Raw genomic sequence first — 17,642 nt, 5'->3', positions numbered from 1 at the left:
GGTCCATTCAGAAGTTAATAAAGTGAGAAGAATCTGTTCTTGAATTTGCTGGTACATGTTTAAGCCTTTGTATTTTCTGCCTGATGGAAGAAGTTGCAAGAGACTATAAGCTGGGGGGGGGGGGGGGGGAAGGGGGGGGGGGAGGGATCTCGGATTATGTTGGCTACCTTCCAAAGGCAGCGAGAAGCGTACGTGGAGTCAAAAGGACTGGATCACTACCGTTCACCTTAATTTCTGGTTCTAGCTCACCATGCCATCTTTAATTCTACCATCTAACAGTACAGGTAGTTGTCCTATAATGCATGTTTATTAAACACTATTTAGTTGTAACATAGTTTGCGAATACCCTTTGGATTTGTTGGGCTAAAATGGCCTGTTCCCACACTGTAGGGATTCTATGATTCAGGAATTTGCTTGATCATAATTTTGGGGCTAGTTTATTGCCCAGAGACAAAAAAAAACTGCAGATGCTGGAATCCAAGGTAGACAAGCAGAAGGCTAGAAGAACCCAGCAAGCCAGATAGCATCAGGTGGTAAAGTCAACCCAAGCACTACCCCAACAGTCCTCTAGACTATGATATTTACATTCTATACAAATTCTTTGTGATCTTAAATTCTAGTTGGGATTTCTTAGCGTCTGCTTGGTTTTCAGTCGTGTACATCTTAAGCTGTAAAAATACAATCGTTGGAACTTGTGTACAAGTGTCAAAATCATATGTGCAAATTGAGAGAAATACGGAAGAGACACAGTAGAGGAAAAATTTACACAAGCAATAGAAAAAACAGAAAGAGTTATAAAAGGATTGCAAGAAAGGATAGAAAAGAAAGACAAGTAGAAAACAATACATTGTAAAGATTGAAAGTTAATTTATTTTAATTTTTCTCCAAAAGCACCAGCACAGGAGAATACAATGTTAAAATACATTGATTCAATGCACAAGAACAACAGTACATCTTCCAAATCACCATGAGCAATACCGCCAGTTACCAGCTAAGTTTTAATGCCAGTATCTACTTAAAGTCAATAGAAAACTTCAACTCAGAAATACATAACCAAGTAGAAAACATGGTTCATTACTTAGTTCACGTTGACAAATAATCAACATTGACTTTTAAGTTACAACTACATCATTATCAGTTTCAAGAACTATAGTAACTACACAGCTCTTTGTCAGTTGGTTTTAAAATTTTCTTTTCTGATAAGTTTACCACCCAACCAGGAGCAAGCCCAAAGAAAATTTGTCGAGGATCTTTACGCATTGTTAACATGTTGTACATCTCATCTTTAGTAATGTCTGGTAGAATATAGCCATATTTCTTAGCAAGATCCATCCGTGCTTCTTGAACTTTTGCTGGGTCTGCTAAATAACCACGATTTTGTGCATCTGTATAGTAAGGAACCAGTTCTTCAGGTGGAAGCATGCGTTTTGGAATAGGTTGTCCTCTTAGAAAAAAGGGCACCGGCTTACATAAAACATCTGTTGAAATGCAGAAACATTGTTAAATGGTTAAGCTGGCTGAAACAATTTTTTTTTAAAACCAATTAAGATTTAAAAATCCATAAGTTTATTGCTAAAATCCATGAATGTAAACCATGCCTGTTACAAATACTTCCTTCTAATAACATTTCACATGCTTACGTTTGACCTCTTGTTTTCTGTTGATCAGGAAGAACAAAGAGTACTACTGAAACTTACTCATTTTGTACAACTCAGAGTCATGCTAAATCCATCACTTTAGTGCCAACTGTGAGCAGTTTAGTGCATTACACCTATACCCACTGTGAAATTACACAAGGCATTTAGATTTTGATAAGTACACTTTCAACTTGCTGTATCTGAAGCTCAAGCATCTATTTATATCCTGAGAATTAAGCATGAAGGTTGCAAATTTCTAGGCCAAAGAATCAACAACATAAAGCCTTAGAGTGAAAAATTAATTGTAGATAACTTCAACAAAGGAAGACTCTTAAATAAAACAAAGAACTGTGGATGCTGGAAATCTGAAACATAAACAATTATTGCTAGAGCAAGTCAGCATGAGTAGAAGGGTCACTGGACTCAAAGTATTATCTTTGCTTTTTCTCCACAGGCACTGCCAGACCCAGTGAAAAACTCCACGTTTTAAACAAATATATGCATAAATGGCTTAAAAAAAATAACACTTACCCAAACTTCGTGGATCATAGAATCCTGTAGTTATAATTCCACCATTCTTTTCAATTGCAGCTATAGCAAGTTCTGATGCCCACTGGACTTCAATGCTTACTTTTGCTACAAAGTTGTCAGCACCCTATGACAAATTAAGCACAAGCTGTGGGAATTGTAGTAGATCGTGTAACTTCCATTAATTAGTGCAATAAACTACTGGTTCACACCTGTGGTCATATTTTACAGTAATTTATACAAAAATGTTATGCTAACAATGGTCTGCGAATACAAACAGATTTCACGGTTTCTAAAATTCTCGATAAACTATAAAAGACCTCCTAGAGGAATAGTCTACAAGTTCACAAATACTGTACACTTGCTTCCATCTAATGGCAGCAAGAGAAATAACTATCCAAAAAAAATTGCTTTGTTTTGCCTTATGCTGTTCATATGTTAGCAAGGAGAACAAATCGAAACATTTGATAAAGAATTCACGTGATTAAAAAAATTGCAGAAACTCCCCCTAATCTATAAGGTTAATTATTTTAATGACCTAGATTGTATCCCATTAAACTTCAGCTCACCTGTTCCTAATCTATCTGGTGCCAAGCTGCTCTCATTTTTACCATAGATAATATACCTAACCCAAACATCCCTATGCTATGGTTTTTTTTTATATAGCATGGCCAATCTACCTTACTTGCATGTCTTTGGACTGTGGGAGGAAACCGGAGCATCAGAGGAAATCCATGCAGACATGGGGAGGACCTGTAAACTCTTACATAGAGACTTGAAGTGAACCTGGGTCCATGGCCCAGTGAGGTAGCAGTGCTAACCACTTTACTGCCATGCTGTATATCCGCCCAGAATTATAAAATATGTGGTGGATTTATTTCCTATTGTTACATATAAAGATAGATTTCCTGAAATAACAAAGCAACTGGAAAATTGCTGAGCCTAGTTAAGGTATAGTAATAGAGCTGTGACTTTGTGTCATTAACACAGAACAATGCTGGTTTATATTACCTCCTCCACGAGCTGGATTCCATAGTCTCGTTTGAGTGGTTGGACAGTTACTCCTCTCGCATTCACTAATTGGGTCAGATCAATAGGTTGACTGGGATCCACTCTACCCAGATCTATTAAATACTGAAGGCGATTCAGACTTAGTGGTTGGTATTGTCGTCGATAACTAGAAAAGAATTTTCAGTTAAGAATATTTTAGTTTTAAAATATAGTACAAGAAATGATAATTCCTTTACAGATCATTTGTTTATTTTTAAAGATTAGATTCCCTACAGTGTGGAAACAGGCCCTTCGGCCCATCAAGTCCATACCAACCCTCCCAAAAGCAACCCACCCAGACCCATTCCCCTACATTCACCCCTGACTAATGCACCTAACACTATGGGCAATTTCGCATGGCCAATTCACCTGACCTGCACATCATTGGACTGTGGGAGGAAACCAGAGCACCTGGAGGAAACCCACGCAGACACGGGGAGAATATGCAAACTCCACACAAATAGTTGCCAGAGGCGGGAAGTGAACCCGGGTCCCTGGCGCTGTGAGGCAGCAATGCTAACCACTGAGCCACCGTGCTGCCGCCGCCCCCCCCAAAAAAAACTACCCTTGGCATTTTGTTCTTCAATACAAATCAATATCCATTATGCGTAAGTACGCAGATATATAAACAAGTACACAGAATTCGAAACAGGAGTAAACCATTCAGAACCTTGAAGCTGCTTTACCATTAGATAAGATCATGGCTGATCTTGTGGCGGTTTAATCTCCATTCCCCTCTCTTCCATTTCATGAAATTACACATTCAAATAGTGCATTTCACAAGTCCATAAGTGTTTTACAGTAAGTCAATGCAAAAAAAAACAAAACAGGCAATTGTCATACAGTAGGATTAACAGCAACATAAAATTGACCTTTTGTATATTTATGGAATGGGCTTAGATCCCCATCATTATGAACCTTGTGATTCAGAAATGAGAGTTCTATCAAAAGTCATGGTCAAAATGCACCTGCATAGGATACAGAAAACTACCCTTGGCTCAGGTGGTTCATCTTAATAAGAAGGCAAAAGGCCTCCTCCAGCCAAAATTGAAACTTGCACCAGAACCCCACCATCACATGAATCCAGTGCATGTGCTCTTTCTTTGGGAAGCTGCTCAGTCAAGTCTTCATTAAACATCGTCTGCAGTCGATGCAAAGGTTGCAGTCTACAAGGCTATCATATTCCTGAAATTCATCTAAAAACTGTGAAACGTGGGTAAATTAACACCACTCAAGAAAGCATTGAGATGCATCACCGCTAACCACGTAATATACACCCTCCAAAAACAAATAACAAAGAGCAGTAAGGTGGAGGACATGAGAGCAAGGATAAAGTGCAAAAAGCCACGCAACCCCTCATCAACCACAGGCCAACCAAAAGGCCATCTGATGAGTGACTGCTTTAATGGAATGTGGATACTCCCCCACCCCCCACATGCTGTGTCTCTTCTTCATCCTTTTGCTTTCCCTTTTCCTCTTTTTTACCTTTCACTGACTTCACTTATCTCTTCCAGCATCTCTCTCTTTTTATTCCAGACTCCATGGCAAAGATCAGCACAGAGACCAGAAAACAGAGGTATGAGTGCACATGTACATACCATTAGATGAGTATTTGTTCATATACACATATTTGTGTGCATACACACACACACACACATACCTGTATCACTAAATCATGAATGTCTAATTTGCCTGTACATGCCAAATAGTAACAATGAAATTCAACACCTTGAGGCAAATATTGCACATTTTAACAAGCTCCATGCTTGCAAATATCATCATTTGCGGGGGTTGTCAGGAACAGAACCCTCACAGATACAGATGAATGACTGTATGCACTTACCCCCAGTCACTTGGGGATAAGTACAGACATGCAACAAGCATATGTATACAGCAGGTGCGCATATATGCATGTGCATACATACAGGCATGAAATCACTTACGAATATACTGATACACATGTAATCAGGCAAATGCTGGCATTGACATGTATAAGCATGTACACAGCAAGTTATCTATACAATGAACATGGGTAGCTATTTATATGTTCATATGAATGCTTAAACATGCATGATCTCATTGCACATACACATGTACAATGAAATCCATGTACATCTTCCATGAAAATCATGTTTTCAAAATATAGCATACCAATAGGTTGTAATGTGGATAACCACTGCATAGTCAATACATTTTTTTTAAACCAACCTGTGCCCCTCATTGTATCCATATTTTGGAATAACAATGTAAAATGGAGTCTGTCCACCTTCAAATCCTAATCGGGGCCGATTTCCACGCTGAGTCTGCCCTTTGTGACCTCGGCCACTCTTTTTCCCTCCATGGATTCCCCTCCCACGTCTTTTTTCCTGAAAGTTGAGCATTATTTATTAGTTAATTATCAACAATATATCTTTTATTCATCGTAGTTAGTTGGCTATGAAACTTTTTTGGTTCCCATTTCTAGCAAACACCTAAGAAGGATATTCATTTCAGAAGTCACAGAAAAGTTGCACTTGGGCTTACATGAAATGGCCAAGAAATATTGCTAATTTGGCCACAACAATTTTATTACCACCTTAAATAACATTAAAGTTATTTCTAAAAAGACTCCATGAGGATTCAGGACTAATCAATTTGAGTTAACTACCGTCAGCACTACAGAACACAGGTGTTGGGATGACTACGTAATCAAGAACAAGGGGACATAATACAATCAGAGGGTATGGCAAGGACCACTTAGGAATGAAGAGAAATTTTTTCAAAGGTTGGTGAAGCTTTGAAATTCTCTACTACATTAAGGTGGGAGACCAAGCTACTGAATACAACTAAGAATAAAAAACGACAGATTTCTAGACTTTAACAGCATTAATGGGTATGGGAAGATAGACGATCAACCATAATCATTGAATGACAGTAGAGCTGATCGACTTCATGACCTACTTTTGTTCCTATTTTCAACATCCGATTTTTATATTTCTACCTTTACGGAAGTTACTCTGGCTGTTATGTAGTTAACTTAATGTTGTAATGCATGCCTGGGATTATATTACAGGACTCCAGTAACAGATAATGGTAGTACACTGTGATAGGCTAGTTTAATCACTGTAGATTACCTAACAATGATGGGGTAATGTGATAGGTTAATTGTAATATAGGGAACCAGTGTGGCAGACAATGATTAGTTTAGAAAGAAAAAGGAAGCCAGTATGATTGGTTATGCTAATGTTATCAAATATGTGCGGGAACAACAACTGTATAAACTGCAGTGAGAAAGGATTGGTGGGCAGTCGGGAAACCATTAGCTGATTGCCACAGCTTTTCTTTGCAAATTAAAGCTTAATTCCTTGAGGGATTTTCTGCATCCCCTGGTAATTTTTACAGAATATTGAGGGATTCTTCCACAACACCTTCCTCCAAGATCCTTGGAGGAGATAATAATGTGGTGGCAAGGTCACTAGATTAATAATCCAGAGGACCAACTAATTAGTTAATGGGCTCAAATCCAATTAAGATAGCTGGTGGAATTTGAATTAAGTTATTAAAACTTTTAAGACATCTCCATTAATACCTGGTCTGACTAACATGGGAGGCTAGACTACAGCAATGGGATTGTTTAAAACATCCTCTGCAGCAGCCCAACAAGCTACTCAGTTGAAGAGTAATTGAAGGTGGACAACAAATGCTGGCCTTGCTGGTGACGTCAGCATCTCGTGAAAAAAAATCAATGAAATAAAACTTAACCAAGTCACTTCTCTTATTCAAAAGCAAAATAATACTAGTTGGAGATCTTAAGTAGAAACAAACAGAAAGTGCTGAAGAAATACAGAAAGGATATTGGAGACATCTCTGGAGAGAAACAGACAATTAACATGGAGTCCAATATTTGAGTAATAACAGAGTTTTTCCTCTCTCCACAGGTGCTATCACAATTGCTGAGGTTACCCGATTTGATTTTCCTCCTCTTAGTATCTACTTCTTTGTCTATGATCACAACATGAAGGAGCAGAAGTAGGCCATTCTGACCATTGAATCTGCTCTACAATTTAATGAGATTTTAGCAGATCTTATCATTCTCAATTCTACTTTCCTCTTTCCCCATAACATCCAATTTCCTTACCAATTAAAGGTCTATCACAGCTTTGAATATACATCTATGTGGCTGCTTTCCATAGTCATTCTCCATTTAAATATTCAGGTCTTATATTCTTCCTACTAAAGTGCATAATCTAATCTTTCCACATTATATTTCATGTGCAAACATTTTGCTCACTCGCTTAACATGCCTATATCCCTCTTTAGACTAATTTTGTCACCATGACTATGTACCTTCCCATCTATTTTTGTATCGTCTGCAAACTTGGCAAAACTTCTGTCATCCAAATCATTAGTATATGTTGTAAATAACTATGGCCTCAGCACTGATTCCTATGCCAATCTGCTAGTCACAGGTTATCATCCTGAAAAATATTCCCTTTATCCCAACTCTGCCTTATTATAATTAGCCAACCCCACAATCCATATTAATATACTTAATTGTGCAATACCTTATCAAACACCTTTTGGAAATTCAAATATATTCCTGCTACTGGTTTTCCTTCCTTTATCCTGTTTACTGTCCCCTTAGTGGATTGGAATAAATTTGCAGGTATGTTTTCCTCTTTATGAAGCCATGTTGACTTGGCCTGTTTTCCTCTTTACAAAGCGATGTTTACCCGGCTTGATTCTGTTACGGATTTTTAAATGCTTTGTTATTACATCTTATATGACAAACTGTGGCATTTTCCCAATGACAGATGTTTGGCTAACTAGCCTATAGTTGCCTTTTGTCTTCTTTTCCCATTGAATAAAGTTCTTACATTGGAGCTTATAACCCTCTGGAAAATTCCCAGAGTCTAAAGATTCTTGAAAGATTACTATTAGTGAATCTGCTATTTCTGTTGGTACTTATTTTAAAATCCTAGGATGTAACCCATTAGGTCCAAGGGACATGTCAACCTTTAGACCCATTAGCCTCTGTAGAACTTTTTTTTCTAATGACAGTTACTGCGTTTATTGCCCACCTCTCTCCACAGCAAGGCTTTTATTACTTAGTATTTTTGGAATGCTCAGAGAATAGTAGGGGCATGAAACGGCCTGTCTGCAGCAATAGTAGACTCACTGACATTAAGGACATTTAAATGGGCATTGGACAGACATATGGATAATAATGGAATGGTGTAGGTTAGATGGGCATCAGATTATTTTCACATTCTACATTCTACCAACGTAAAGGCTGATGTGAAGTATTTATTCAACTTTTCTCCTATTTTTGGCCCCCATTATTACTGCCCTAGCTTCATTTTCTAAAAGGCTATGTTCACTTTCTTTTTGTATATGCAAAGAAACTAACACTGTCTGGTCCTCTATTAGTTTGAGTTTGCCCTCAGCTTATTTTCTTCAATATGTTTTGGTCATGTTTTGTTAGCTTGTAACTTTCCCAATCATCTGGTTTACGAGTAACCTTTGTTATATTGCATTTTTTCTTTCAATTTGGTACTATACTTAAATACCTTGGTTTATCATGGTCACTTTATCCCCTACTTATAAACCTTCCTCTGCACTGGGATATATCTTTGCTAAGAGCCATGAACAATTTTCTCAAGTTGTAAACCATTCCTTCTCAAATTCTATTAAGCCCCTTTTACAGTCCACTCCAGCTAACTCAGCCCTCATCCCTATGTAATGATCCATATTTACTTTTAGCACAGTTGTTTCCAACCCAGGTTTCCTACGCAAACTGAATGCTAACTGTCATTTTCACTGTTCTGCAGAGGTCACTTATTCCACCTCAATATATATTACCTGATCCCTGACTGGATCCACAACATATTGCTCTACACAACTGTCCTAAATACATTTTGAATTCCTCTTCATGAATACCCCTGCAATTTAATTTTCCCAATCAACAAAGTTATGGATGATTAAGATACTGCCTTTTCTACATGCCTTCATTATCTCATTAGTTGTTCTTTGTCCTCTTTCAGAACAAAGCAGCTGTCAAGCAGGCAACAGACAACCACATCATCTTCCCCTTATTTCATACTTCTACCCACATGGATTCTACGTGTTTCAATCTAAGACCGTTTCTTGCCGTCGTACTTATTCTACTCCACACTAACAAAGCTACTCCACAATTCTACCTTTCCTGCCTGTCCTTTTGAAAAATCATATATCCCCAAGTATTTAGTTCTCAACTTTAATTTGCTTGTAGCCACATCTCTGTAATGGTTTAAAAGAAAGAAACGGAAAATACGAATAGTCGGCCAACTAGCTCTTCAAGCTTGAAACAATTCATTGAGATTGTCATGACTTGGAGATGCCAGTGTTGGACTGGGTTGTACAAAGTTAAAAATCACACAACACCAGGTTATAGTCCAACAGGTTTAATTAGAAGCACACTAGCTTTCAGAGCGATAGCCTGTTCCTGTTTATCTCCCCAAAAGCTATACAGGGAGTCCCTGATTTATATAACTAATAATTACAGGTTGTAATTTTAAATATCCAACATGCAAATATTTCCTGGTGTTACGAACTCAAAAGTGTATGGTCACTTTAAGAGAGAGGGTGCATTTTTGAGCTGAGTGATTTTGACAGCATGTGTCTGTGACCAGCTGACAGGTCTGAGAACTGATAATGTGCAATCAATCATCGGCTTTGGGTTGTGTTTTGATGTTAAGTCAACTGGATTTGAATTTAACCAATTATTTTAAATTAAACCCAGGATATCAAAAACCAATTAAATTTGAAATTGATTGAATTGACAACATCAGATCAATGAGTGGGTACAAATTTTGGGGATATATTAAAAAAAAATTTCATACAGAGCACATGCCATCTGAAAGGGCCCTCAGCACTCAAACAAATCTCTCAGAAGGTGCCATCTATTAAAGGTACTAAGGGATTTTATACAAAGACACTCGAAGTTAAAAAAAGTCATAGATGACCCAGGGAGAAGATAGCAGAATCGGAAAGATGAATTGAAACAGTAGATTTGGATGACTAGAAGGAAGACAGCATAAGAGACTGTATGGACTTTGAGAGATTAAGTTAATTTAATGTTTAATAATTGAGTTATTGGAGCAGCATTTTAATAGAGTTACAGTCACATAATGATTAGTTAAGAAAGAAGGGGCTTGGATTTGGTAATAGTTTTTGTTTAGTATTCACCGTTAGAGCTAGGGAAATAGATTGTTAATCCTTTAGTTAAACAGTAACAATCAGAAGTTTTCTTTCATTAACTCACCTTTTTAACAAATTACGAGGCGAGGCAAGTTTATCTGGGCATTGTGGTTTTAATTAGCAGAGGGGTTTGACCTCCGTGTTGTAACACTGGACTTATGATTGGCTGCTTCATAGTCACCTGCACTATTCCAAACTGCATACAAATCACTTACCAATGGATTCAGCAACAAAACCAATTTGCAATCTGAGAACTGCCTGTACCCAAGTTCTTCTTGAAATTATACAATGTTTCGGCCTTGACTGCCTTCTGTGGTAGTGAATTCCACAGGCTGACCACTCTCAGCGTAAAGAAGTTTTTCATCTCAGTCCTAAATTCCATATCACTAGACTGTGACCTCTATTTCTGGACTCCCCCTGTGACTTAGAATATCTGACCTTGATATACTCTGTTTAGTCCTATTAGAAATTTTGTAGGTTTTTGAGATTTCGCTGCCATCCCCAGCACTTGCTGATTTACCTTCAGTGACTAGCGTAAAGGATACCCAGGCCTTGTTGCACATTTTCCTCTCTCAATTTATAGCCAAACAGATAATAATCCACCTTCCTCTTTCAGCTCCCAAAGTGTACAGCCTTACATTTATCCATGTTATCTTGTATCTGCCATGCATTTGCCAACTCACTCAGCTTGTTCAAATCACACTGAAGCATTGCTGCAGCCTCCTCACAGCTCACCCTCCCTTCCAGCTTTGCGTCATCTGCAAATTTGGGCATATTACATTTAATTCCCTCATTTAAATCACTAATCACTAATACTGGAGTTTAATTTAATGCATTGATCCCAGCAATTTGGCAAGAAACCTTATTTCTCAACTGCCAACAAGCATTCTATCCATTTCAATACACTACCCCCACACACACACTTTAACTTTCCACACTCATCTCTTATGTGGCAAATTGTCAAAAACCTTGTAAAAGTCCAAGTACATCACATCTGGTTGATAAGGTATTTGATACAGTTCTACATGGTTGACTGGTTTGATCACAAGGAATCCATTGGAGCTAGTCAACTGGGTACAAAATAAGCTTGAAGGTAGGAGACAGAGGTGGTGGTAGAGGGCTGTTTTTGGTCTGGAGGCCTGTGACCAGCAGTGTGCCACAGGGATCAGTGCTGGGTCTACTGGTTTTCATCATTTATATAAATGATTTGAATGTGAATATAGGAAGTATGGTTAGTAAGTTTGCAGATAATAGCAAAATTGGTGGTGTAGCGGACAGAGAAGAAGGTTACTCAGTACAAAGGGACCTTGATCAGATGGGCTGAAGAGTGGCAACTGGAGTTTAATTTAGAGAAATGCAAGAAAGAATGTCGTGAAACTTGGAAGGTTTCAGAAAAGATTTCAAAGGATGTTACCAGAGTTGGAGGGTTTCAGCCATAAGGAGAGACTGAATACGCTGGGACCGTTTTCCCCCCTACAGCAGAGACTGAAGGGCGATCTCATAGAGGTTATAAAATCATGAGAGACATGATAGAGTAATAGCCAACGTTTTTTTCCCAGGGTAGCAGAGTCCAAAACTAGAGGGTATAGGTTTAAGATGAGAAGGGAAAGATTTAAAAAAGGATCTGAGGAGCAACGTTTTCACACAGAGGGTCATGTATAAATGAATGAGCTGCCAGAGGAAATGGTGGAGACAGGTACAATTACAAAATTTAAAAAGCACCTGGATGGGTACATGAATAGGAAGAGATTAGAGAGAGATATGGGCCTAATGCTGGCAAATGGAACTAGATCAGTTCAGGATATTTGTTTGACGCAGATGAGTTAGACCAAAGGTTCCGCCTCTGTGCTATATAAATCTATGATACTGGCACCCCCTCATTAACTCGACGAATTACATCCCTAGTAAATTTGTTCAGAGTTCTTTCTCTTTTAGAAATTCATGTTGACTCTGTTTGATCCTGGCACTGTTTCCAAATGCTTAGCTTATATTTCTTTTACAGAGGTATTCTAGCAAGATTCTTCCCCACTACCAACATCAGGCTGACTAGCGAGTTTTGAGAAGATTTGTAGCTCAGGTTGAGGTTCTGGATGTAGGTTTGCTCACTGAGCTGGAAGGTTTATTTTCAGACATTTCGTCACCATACTAGGTCTTCAGTGAGCCTCCGATTGAAGCACTGCTGGTGTAGCCCGCTTTCTATTTATATGTTTGAGTTTCCTAGGGTCGGTGATGCCATTTCCTGTGGTGACATCATTTCCTATGGTGATGTCATTTCCTGTTCTTTTTTCAGGGGGTGGTAAATGGGACCCAAGGACAAGCCAAACAAAGACAAGCACGAGACCGAAGGATCTGTTTCCATGCTGTACATCTCTATGACTTTATAGGCATAGCATTCCAACCAGACCTTCATCAACAAACTCTATCCTGGCCAATCTTTATGCCTGTTTCTTGGATACAATACGGAGTTTAAATTTCCTTGTAAGCCATAGTGCAGCCACTGTTCCCATTTTGCATTTGGGCCAAACAGGCATGAACAATTGTTGCAGTTCACCATGCACTCTGAACACTTACCATTGACTTTCCACTATCCTTCAAGTAAGCTCACTCCTCCACCCGCACCACCAAAGTCAACTTGCATCTCCAGAAAACCATAAGACATAGGAGCAGAAATTAGGCCATTCAGTCCATCCGTCATTCAATCATGGCTGATACTAATAATCTGGTGCCATTTTCCAGCAGTCTAATGTCCACTTTTACTTCTCTTTCGCCCTTAATATATCTAAACACAATTTTTTTGTTCTTTATATATCTGAAAAAGCTTACAGCATTGTAATTTCTTCTCTGTAGATTCAGGACTCTAGTTCAAAATCAACTACATCACTCTCCATTGTGATGAGTAATTCTACTATACAATGTCACTCATCCCCAAGGAGCCACGTGGAACTGGATTGCCAATGGTTTCTTTGTGGTTACAAAATAACTAGTCTGGGATGGCCCATTTCACTTGGTTCCTCAATGGATCAATTCAGAAAACCATCCTGTATAGACTCCAGGAATTCCCCTACTATGGAATTTTAACTAATTTAATTTGCCAATCTTATATGTAGATTAAAGTTACCCAAAATTACAGATGTTCCTTTGTCGCATCTATCTCTAATATCCCATTTTATGCCATTCCCAACTTCACATAAAATATAGCAGCAGAAATTAGGCTGTTCAGCTGCTCAAGTCTGCTCCGCCATTCAATCCTGGTCAATAAGTTTTGTCATCCCACTGTCCCGCTTTCTCATTGTAACCCTTGATCCTTAAAGAACCTATAACTCTGTCTTAAATATACTCAATGACCTGGCCTGCACAGCCTTCTGTGGCAATGAATTCCACAAGTTCATCACTGACTGGCTGAAGAAGTTTATTTTATTTCCATTCTAAAAAGGTCTTACTCGAAGACGGTGTCCTCGGGTCCGAGCCTCTCCTACCAATGGAAACATCTTCCCAATGTCTACTTTGTCCAGGCCATTCAGTATTCTGCATGTTTCAATTAGATCCCCCCTCATCCTTCTAAACTCAGAGTATAGACCTAGAGTCCTCAAACATTCCTCATATGTTAAGCTTTTCATTCCTGGGACCATTCCTCTGAACCTCCTCCGAACACGCTTCAAGCCAGTCCATCCTTCCTGAGATATGGGACCCAAAATTGTGCACAATACTCCAAATGTGGTCTGATCAGAGCCTTAGAAACTCAGAAATACATCCCTGCTTTTATATTCAAGTCCTCTCCAAATAAATGTCATAATTGCATGTGCCTTCCTAACTACTGACTCAACCTGAAAGAATACTGGACAAGAATATCCAAGACTCCAGACTTCTGAATTTTCTCTACATTTAGAAAACAATCCATGCCTCTATGCTTCTTACCAAAGTATTACTTCACACTTTCTGACATTGTAATCAATCTGCCACTTCCTTGCCCACTCCGTTAACCTGTTCAAATCCTTCTGCAGCTTCCCAACTCATCATTGATACAAAGATAGGTAGGGGAACAGGTATCGTTTGCAAACTTAGCCAGAATGCCCTCAGTTCCTTCATCTAAGTTGTTAGTGTATAAAGTGAAAAGTTGTGGTCCAACACGGAGCCTTGCGGAACACCATTTTTCACCAACTGCCATCCTGAGGACCATTCTATCCTTACTCTCTGCTTTCTGCCAGACAGTCGAGTTCGATCCATGCTCGCACCTTGCCTACAAAATCATGGCTGTTATCGTACTCAGCAGCCTCCTGTGCAGCACCTTGTCAAAGGCCTTCTTGAATTCATAGAGTCATAACATTCATTGGCCCTCCTTGGTCTAATCTGCCCATTATTTCCTCAAAGAATTCTAGAAGATTTGTTAGGCATGACCTCCCCTTGATGAAATCATGCTGACTTTGCCCTACTTTACCATACATTTTCAAGTATTCAGAAATCTCATCCCTCACAATGGATTTCAGGATCTTACCCACGATCGAGGTTAGGTTGATCTATCTATAATTTTGCATCTTTTGCCTATCTCCCTTTTTAAACAGAGGTGTTATTTTAGAGATTTAAGTCCTCTGGGCCCCCTCCCTGACTCTAGCAACTTTTGAAAGATCATCACTAATGCCTCCATGTCTCTTAAGCTATCTCCCGCATAATTCTGGAGCGTGGACCTGTCAAGGGAGTCGTGGAGAGAACAGTCTCTCCGAAACTGAGTTAGGGGTGGGGACGAAATATATATCTCTGATGGTGGGGTCTGTTTATAGGTGGCAGAAATGGCAGAGGATGATGCAGCCTATTCGGAGGTTGGTTGGATGGAAGATGAGGACCGGGGGATTCTGTCCTTGTTGCAGATGGAGGGGTGGGGTTCAAGGGCAGAGGTGCGGTGGTGGGCATCATTGACCACGTGGGAGGGGAAATTGCTGTCTTTGAAAGAGTGGAATGTTCTATGGTGGAATTGGTCCTTCTGGGAGCAGGTGCAGCGGAGGCGGAAGAATTGGGAATAAGGGATAGCATGTTTACAAGAGACAGGGTGGGAGGTATAGTCCAGGTAGCTGGGGGAGTTGATGGGTTTGTGGTGGATGTACATGTTGAGTTGGTCACCAGGAATGGTGCTCCATGTGAGTTATCCATCTCAGGCCATCCTTAAAAAGAAACCCCACAAATAAAATTTATACCCCTTGGTATTTATCACACACAAAGCCATTCATTTTGTACTTTTACCATGCCTAATCTGCTGGTGGTTTGTTATCCTTGTACACACAGTTTCTTCCTGTCTCACTCTGGTTATTGTTATCAAATTAATTGCTCTGAAAAACTCCTCCTGTTTTGTAGATCATTGTATGACCTCTCCAAAGCCCTACCCCTCTAATTAAAGCCTTATCTACATTTCTATTCAATTCTACAAGACAGTGGTTCAAGCGAAGCCCATTGAATGGAACAGTTCAAACATCTTAGCATATTTCTTTCCATGCCAAAGAAGCTTTATAAATGCAAAATCTGAGTGCTGGTTTCCAAAGTGACAAAAATCATAAGATATTGAAAAAACTCACCAGGTCCGACAGCAGTTGTGGAGCTAAAGCAGAGTTAAAGTTTTGGGTGCAGTGGCCCTTCAGAACTGACTGTAGCTAAGGCAAAGTTGGTAGAGTATATATGCTAGAGAAGACGTGGGGAGAGGGGACAAATATTAAACTATTGGTGGAAACGGAATCTGAAGAGAGAAAAAAAAAACAGTTGGGCAAAGAAATGGGGAAAGGTCAGCTTGAGAGAATGAATGGGGACCATTATGACTGACAATGGGTTGTTTCTAGTAGCAGTCATGTAAATGACCAGCCTGGTAAAGAGACAGGAGATAGTGTTCTGGCCATAAAGTTACTGAACTTGATATTTTTCCATCTTCATGTGGCCATTTCTTTGGACAAGACTATCTCAGACCCCTTCACCCGCCTCCAATTCTCTCTCACCTGGATTCCACCTTCTAGCTGTTTATGACATTGAGAAACAGTGATCATTCTCTCAAACTGACCTTTATCCGTTCATTTGTCTGCCCAACTCTTTCTCTTCCTCTCACTCTCCACCTATAGTGTACTCTTTACCCCTCCACCTTTCATTTCTTCAGTATATATACTAACTTTTTCCTATCAATTCTGAAACGTTAACTCTGCTTTCTCTCCACAGATGCTGCTAGAACTGTTTTTTTCCCCAACAATTTCTGATTTCCACCGTCCTTAGTTTTTTTTTGTTTGTGTTGAAGTGAGTTGGACAAGCTTAAGAGAACATGTGCAAAGTTATGGGGAAAGGGCTGAAAACCAACCGAACCGCTCTTACAGAGTAATTACTGAAAGTAGGGACGAGTGGTCTCTCCACCTCTTTCCGTTCTGCAATTATTCTGTGATCAGAATAATGTGGTTAAACAGTACTCCATCACGGTCATCAACTTCTGAATAGGGTTTTAGAGGCAAGCGACTCACGCCCTCCTATTCGTGGGGATGGAATCGAAAGTTCACCCACCACCTCAACTTTAGCATCGCTTTCCCCAATTATATAAATTAAATTACTCTCTCCTGAGACTCTCCTGCTGTGCAGCAGCAGTCTTATGAACACTTCCAGCTGCTAGCTGTCTCCGATACGATTGCCTGGATCTACCTCCTTCCCAATTCTCACAGTGGACTCACCTTCTTCTTCGCGCCAGGGTTTGGTCTCAGGTTGGCAAGAGAGACTCGCGGCAGCCGCCGAAGCAGCTCGAGCCCCGCCGACCCACCTCCTCGCGCCGCCATTTTCCACAACCGTCAACACCGACAGCTTTGTCGTAAAGGTCAGAGCGACGCGACTTTACGACAGATTCGAAAGCGGCGGGTCCCTAAAATCTCCAGATGACCCATTTGTCCTCTAATTTTTAGTTAGTGAATTTTATTTTTAAAATGACACGCGTGACTGTTAAATTTATTTGTGTGTCGTTCACTGCTTAAAAATGCAAATTGTGAAAGTACCAAATAACCGAAGCTTGACCTACAGCCATATTTAGTTTTATTATATTGCTGATTAACGTTAGTATTTGTACATGTTTACCAGAGCTAGATTTGGAGTGTGAAAAAGACGAATCATTCATAGTCGATGACCACAACTTGGCAAGCCCACCACTGCAACTGCGCAGTCAACCCATTACCGATTGTTTCCTATGATTGACATCGGGCTCAGCCA

At 39.5% G+C, this 17,642-nt stretch overlaps 1 protein-coding gene across 2 annotated transcripts; it reads right to left on the bottom strand.

Moving 5' to 3' along the window:
• Positions 1 to 845: 845 nt before the first annotated feature.
• On the bottom strand, positions 846 to 17,624 carry mrpl15 (mitochondrial ribosomal protein L15). Of its 2 annotated transcripts, none has more exons than XM_072570546.1 (5): positions 17,511 to 17,624; positions 5,424 to 5,581; positions 3,177 to 3,342; positions 2,169 to 2,292; positions 846 to 1,478 (listed from the first exon to the last, which is right to left on the bottom strand). In XM_072570546.1, the coding sequence occupies exons 1-5, from the start codon at positions 17,544 to 17,546 to the stop codon at positions 1,141 to 1,143; spliced, it is 822 nt and encodes a 273-aa protein (XP_072426647.1). In that variant the 5' UTR covers positions 17,547 to 17,624; the 3' UTR covers positions 846 to 1,140. The 2 variants fall into 2 exon arrangements, with proteins under 2 accessions (XP_072426647.1, XP_072426645.1); XM_072570544.1 differs by lacking the exon at positions 17,511 to 17,624 and adding an exon at positions 17,117 to 17,298.
• Positions 17,625 to 17,642: the final 18 nt, after the last annotated feature.

Source organism: Chiloscyllium punctatum, chromosome 5 (assembly GCF_047496795.1).
Source record: "Chiloscyllium punctatum isolate Juve2018m chromosome 5, sChiPun1.3, whole genome shotgun sequence".
NCBI classification, from domain to species: domain Eukaryota; kingdom Metazoa; phylum Chordata; class Chondrichthyes; order Orectolobiformes; family Hemiscylliidae; genus Chiloscyllium; species Chiloscyllium punctatum.
Note: the sequence above shows the minus strand (reverse complement) of the source record. Positions and strands in the feature narration are given on the sequence as shown.

Bases quoted from the DNA above. Each gene is read 5' to 3' on its own strand.
- mrpl15 (XM_072570544.1), bottom strand. From the start codon at position 17,218: ATGGCGGCGCGAGGAGGTGGGTCGGCGGGGCTCGAGCTGCTTCGGCGG. The intron at 3,343-5,423 runs GTTGGTTTAAAA...ATTCTTTTCTAG, and splicing joins GGATACAATGAGGGGCACAG to TTATCGACGACAATACCAAC. The intron at 2,293-3,176 runs GTAATATAAACC...AATTTGTCATAG, and splicing joins GAATCCAGCTCGTGGAGGAG to GGTGCTGACAACTTTGTAGC.